Below are 5788 nucleotides of genomic sequence, written 5' to 3'. Positions count from 1 at the left end.
GGGGGGGGGGGGGGGGGGGGGGGCAGGGAGCAAGCTCCCGGCCACTGCCAGGAGACTGCTGTCTCCTGGCCCCATGCTCCCTGGCAGCCCTGGGTTAACACCCAGTGGGAGCCTAGAGCCCCCCCCTGGCTGCTGCAGGGGGCCAGTGCAGGGCTGGAGGGAGTGGGAGCAGATGGCTGCCAGGAGCAGCAAATCTGCTCCCACATCTCTGCACATGTACACCTGCCTGTGGTGGGTTTAGTCTAGAGTAAATTACTCCAAATTATTACCAAGCAGGATTTGCACGTGTAGACATGCCCACTGCCAGCAACACCCTCCTCTCAGACAGACTTGTGGCTTTTTAGATGTTCCTGCAGTTCACCAGAGCTTGAAGGTGAATTAAATCCCAATGGAGAGAATTCCATCAAGTTTGAACACAGGCAGGGAGAAGAAACACTGAGGTAATGCTTTGTGCTTGTTTTAGAAAGGGTAAATTACTACTAAGCTAATATATTTGTGGTTCTGAAAGGCTTTACCACACTCTGCAGAAGTGCAGATAATTACAAAACATTCTATTTGGGTCTTCCTTTTACCAATTGCAATGAATGCAGAAAACAGCAGTGGCACTGCACAACAGATTTGAAGTGTAGGCATCAGGCCACAACTGCCTTTCATCCAGTGAGTTTTATTTGAGGTCTCAGTACAGAAAACCTTGATTAATTTAGAGCCAATTTATCTGCCCTATTTTTCCTCATACCAAATATAGGCCAACATCACTGTTATAATAATGAGAGAATTAGAGTACAGTCTTTTCAATCAAGTCTCCTAAATTGCCACAGAAACCAGATGCTTCCAGGGTCTTTCAGGTGAGCCCCTGGTTTTGGCTTTCTTTCTTACTTTGTCTAGAGGTGATTTTTTTTGTGTGTTTGTTTCAGTTTCCTTACTTGGTGGGGATGGTGGGTTGAGACAGGAGAATCCATGTGCCATAGTGAAAAGGGAGTTTTTAAGAATAGAGTTTAAAATTTATCAGACAATGTTAGATATTAAGGTTATTACATGGCTATGTAGACAAGCCCAGAAGCTGCTGACGTCAGGCAATTTTGAACATTCCCAGTCCCAGTTGCTGCTTCTCTTGGCCATGGCTCATACACTATGCCCAAGTTCACTGTGCTTGGAACAGTGGTCTGGTAGTTAGCCACTAACCTGGAACTGGGGTTACCTGTGTTCAGATATCTGCTTTGCCATTAACTCCTTGTATGATGTTTGGCAAATCATTTAGCCTTACTGTGCCTCAATTTCCCTGTAGCAGGGACACCTAATCCCTGCTATTTAAGAGGTATGGAGCCAGCAGCAAAGGGCTGCAGTTAGATAGACAGCTGGGCAAAAGCCAGCTGAAAAACAACATGTGGCTAGGGAAACCCACAAAGGTTAAAGAGCAGCAGGGGAAAGGGCAGTGACTGTGGCTCAGGGCTTAAGGTACAACACCTGGAAGCAGACTGAAGGCAGAGTCCTAGCCCATTATAAAAGCCTGGCTCCTGAGCCAGAGGTCTCAATCTGGCCCTGTTTCCCCCTGCTATTGGCCTGAGATATAACAGAGGGGAACCCAACCAACTCGATACCTGAGGAGCTGCAAAAAGCAAGTGGCCAAAGGCTAAGAGGTGGCCTGGACCCAGGGAGGCATTTCTTGGTAGCTGGCAGAGTACTGGAGGACCAGGTATGGCTAAAAGGGATGGATAGAAGACCATAGAGGTGCCTAAAGGGCACCTGGTACAGAGCCCTTTCAGGGCCTAGGATTCTGTGGGCTGTGTAGGGCAGAAGCCTGGGCCAGGGTGCCAAGGGGTCTGGGTCAGATTATGAGCAGCCTTGCCTGGGTCAGGGGCACCAGGGGACTGAGACAGGGCAAGGGCACCAGGGGTCTGACACACAGAGGAGCCTGAGGCAGAGAAAGCCAGGCCAGAATGAGTGGGCCAGGGCTGGAGATCTGCAGCCAGAACAATGGTGGGCTAAAGCCAAGAGGGCTGAGGCCCCTACAGAGACAAAGACCAGAAAAATAACATCCATGAGACATAGGCATGGCCATAGGGGAGGATGGAGACCACAAATGTAGTCCTTAATGCAAGTGGGGCCAGGGGTCAGAAGTCCCAAGGCCAAGAGACTGTGGGAGGTGAGTCAGAACCCAAATTAGGCAGGCCAAGTCAAGCCCAAGAGAAGAACTGAGTACAGAGAGGGCATTCAGAACTCACCAGCCTTTGAGGGCAGCTTCCCCTCATTATCTTTAACATCAAGGTGTGGCAGGAGAGGAAGCAGGGTGATACCCCAAGAAGCTGGAGCAGGTGAGCCAGAGGATTAAGGCAGCCAGTAGGGGGCTTCATGGCCACTGCTAGGGTGCATCCTGTCACATTCCCACCTGTACAATGACATGAATAGTGCCAATAATGCCAAAACACAGCTGTACTAATGGCTGTGAGGTGCTGAGGAGTGGTAATTTGTTTCATCTTTGAAGTCACTCTGGCAGTGGAGCCGCAGGGACATTAGAGGTGGAGTTCAGTGTCATCACCTACTTGTTTGCAACCCAAACACATAGGCAGGATTTCCTGACATTTAAATATTAGTTATGAGAATTGGTGGAAAGGAGTTATCCCTGGACTAGGCATCTGGGAGATGTGGGGAAATGAGAGGTGGGAAGGTCCATGGGAAGATTTTTACCTTACAGAGGTATCTATCAATGAAGAATAGTTGTGACCCGATGATGGAGAAACAATAAGCTAAATGTACCCATGGTATAAACCCATCCCTTGTATTACTTCAGAACACTGGATGGAGCTAATGTGAAGAGCACCTTATTCAGATCACAGAGTAGGTTTTCAGCTGCAATGTCTAGAACCAGTTCTGTCCAGCACAGAACCCATGCACTCAAACAGCAAATGAATGCATTTGCTGTTTGAGTAATAAGTTTCTACACGTAACTCTGACTACTGGCTTCTTAGATATCATTAGCAACATTTCTTGTTTGAGTTACACCAGTGTAAAGCAGAAGCTGCCCCAGTAAAGGCCACGTTCAACCACTGTGAATGGAGCACAAAAGCAGGCCTGTTGGTTGTGTACCTTGCAATTCCCTCATGGTAGGCAGGTGGCAGCTTTGCAAGGTGGGCCAAATGAAATAAGTGCCTTTCACTAAGATGTTTACAGTTGCTAGGCTTTCTTTGGTTGCCTTATAATTACACTAGTGGCATGTTATAATTCTGAGCCACAGCCTATTAGTCTGAATAGCCATATGACATTTAAATGCTCATGCCCATGCTACTCATAATGGGAAAACTTGAAAAGGTTCAGAGATTCATTTTACAGAAATACTTGACAACTATATCTAAAGATATTGACTGGGTGATTCACGGGCAAGGGATATGGGGGCAGACATGGCATGACAATTATATCCTTCCATATATCCTCTAGCTGAGTGAACACTCAGCTGAAATAACACATCCATCTCAGAAGCTTTACCTTATGGGTTGGCACAGGCATATATTATTACCAAACTCTGACCTTTAGGCCACACTACGGATATGCCTTTATACTTTCAAGACCTGACCCTACGCTTTGCAGTAATAGCCTGCTGTTCCTTCAGTTCCCCTCTGTTTTGCTCCATCTAATTGTCCATGGCAGTATCAACATCTAGAACTACTTGATCCTCAGCAGCCAAAGATGCTGTAGGGCTCTGGGCACAATCTGCCTTCTTTCGTTTTCTTCATGGTCTCTAATGTACAACAGGCAAGTTGGATAGTGGCAGCAATGCAGCCAGAAGAGCGGGAAGGCCAGCTTCAAATCTTCTTTGAAACCTTGTACCAGTAGCTGATGAGCTACACAATTACCATGCATGCCCTTTAGCTTTGCTTAATTTGCTCATCAGCACTTTTTGTGAGTGGCGATCCCAAGAGAATGAGTAACTCAGCTTCCAAACCTGAAACCTCAAGGACCTCAAGCTCAGGTAGTAGCAACCTCTGGAGGGAAAGGACTTTCAGCATGGATGGCTGTACCTGCAAAAAGTTAATGGTGTGGCCATATGCCACAGACGAGGCATGGTAGACTACATTCTGACCCATGCTGGTACAGAAGGGGAGCAAGCAGGCATTGACAGAGACTCCTCTAGTGAGTAACACTGACTTGGATTATTCTTAATGTACATGATACCCTGTTCAGCCTGCATTAGCCTGTTGTTGTCTCCTGTTTGGCAATTTCTTGGTTGGGAATAAGACATATCTACTTGGGGCTTCCAGTTGAACAATTCTCGTCTCTCTGATTTTGGGTTAACAAGAAGAAAAGTCAACACTTTGGTAGCGTTTGTAAGCAATGCAGTTCTGGTAAAATGCCTATTTACAGTTAGACTTACTCTTTCTTAACAGGTCCATCTAGAGCACCTTTTGCTCCAGGCGAGAACAGCCACACACCCCCTCAACAAATGCTAGCACCAATAGGCAAACCATCTCTTCACTTCCTTCTGAAGGTTCAGCTGTCCTGAAGCTTGAGGTCCATAAGTGAGGTCCTGACACCCAATGAGGAGACGAAAGACAGAGAGTGCCTGGTAAAGTATATGCTAGGAAGAGTTACATTTTGATGCATAAGACTTTCTCTTCATAGTGTGTGTCTTGGACATGACACAAATTGTAGGCTTCCCTGGATGTATTAACCCAGAGAGCTATGATAGTGGCAAAATGTGAACGAGGTTGTCCTGAATCTTTTGAACGTTGTCTGGCTGGAGGGAAAGGGGGAGGTCAGGGCAGTGAAGAAATGGGAAGAAACTGCAGAGCTCATGTGCCAAAGGGAAAGGAGCCTGTTGACCTTTAAAAATGAATACCTCCAAGGCAGGCATGACAGGATGTTGAAATGGGAAGAGCAAGGATTATGTCAGTGTCATGTGTTTCCTTTCTCCACAGCTGCAGCTTGATGGGAGTAACAGAGTAACATCACCACAGCTACATTCTGTGGCCATGCAGGGAGGAGAAGCATTCAGCCAGCTACCTGCTACCTTCCGAGGGCTTAGACCCATCCCTCTACAAAGGGCATGTCAGTATGGGTGGCTCTGTTGTGGGTAGGCCGCAGAATAAACCTGCCTCTGCACTCTCATCACCTTTGAGAAAATTCATTCGGTCTCCTGACTACTCCCCAGGAAGACAACATTGGGTGGAAGCGTGTCAGAGAGGAGAGGACTCAGAAGAGACTGGCTGTGAGGAGAAGAGAAGACTTCACATGGCCATGTTCACCAGGATGACATCATTTTTTCATAGATCCATAGATTGTAAGGCTGGAAGAGACCTTGGAAGATCATTGGGTCCAGCCCCCCGCACCAAGCAGAAAAGATAACTGTGGGGTCAGTGTGACCCCAGTAAGGTGCCCATCCAGTTTCCTCTTGAAGATTTCCAGGGTAGGTGATTGTATCACCTCTGGAGGTGGCTTATTTCTGGACACCCTAGTTGTGAAGTAGTTTTTTCCTAATGTTGAGCCTGGAATGATCTTCCAGGAGTCTGTGCCTATGTAACCCTGGCAGCGGCACTACCCACAGCCATGTTTAAATTTTTGGGATCCTGGGGTGCCAATAGGTCTTGGTCTGTCTCTCCACTCTGGAGAGTGGCCTCAATAGGCCACTCTGTCTATGGGCTGGGAGCACCACTCATGGGAGTGCTCTGCTGTGGTCCTCCCGCACCAGACCACACACTAAATAACTGTTTACAATAATTAATTATTTACAATAATAACTGGGAGATTGACAAATTCAACATCCCATAAACAACAAAATATTTTCAATGAGCTCAAT

At 47.1% G+C, this 5788-nt stretch overlaps 1 protein-coding gene across 1 annotated transcript in view; it reads left to right on the top strand.

Annotated features, from left to right (window-relative positions):
• LOC109302080 (acid-sensing ion channel 2-like) overlaps positions 1 to 5242 on the top strand; it is a 120632-nt gene extending 115390 nt beyond the window's left edge. The window contains exons 2-3 of the mRNA XM_019523582.1: positions 4380 to 4558; positions 4911 to 5242. Coding sequence (XP_019379127.1) covers positions 4380 to 4442 — 63 coding nt within the window. The 3' untranslated portion in view covers positions 4443 to 4558; positions 4911 to 5242. The remainder of the gene's footprint in view (positions 1 to 4379; positions 4559 to 4910) is intronic.
• The last annotated feature ends 546 nt before the right edge of the window (positions 5243 to 5788 follow it).

Source organism: Gavialis gangeticus, unplaced genomic scaffold (assembly GCF_001723915.1).
Source record: "Gavialis gangeticus isolate Ggan-Ray unplaced genomic scaffold, GavGan_comp1, whole genome shotgun sequence".
NCBI lineage: Eukaryota > Metazoa > Chordata > Crocodylia > Gavialidae > Gavialis > Gavialis gangeticus.
Note: the sequence above shows the minus strand (reverse complement) of the source record. Positions and strands in the feature narration are given on the sequence as shown.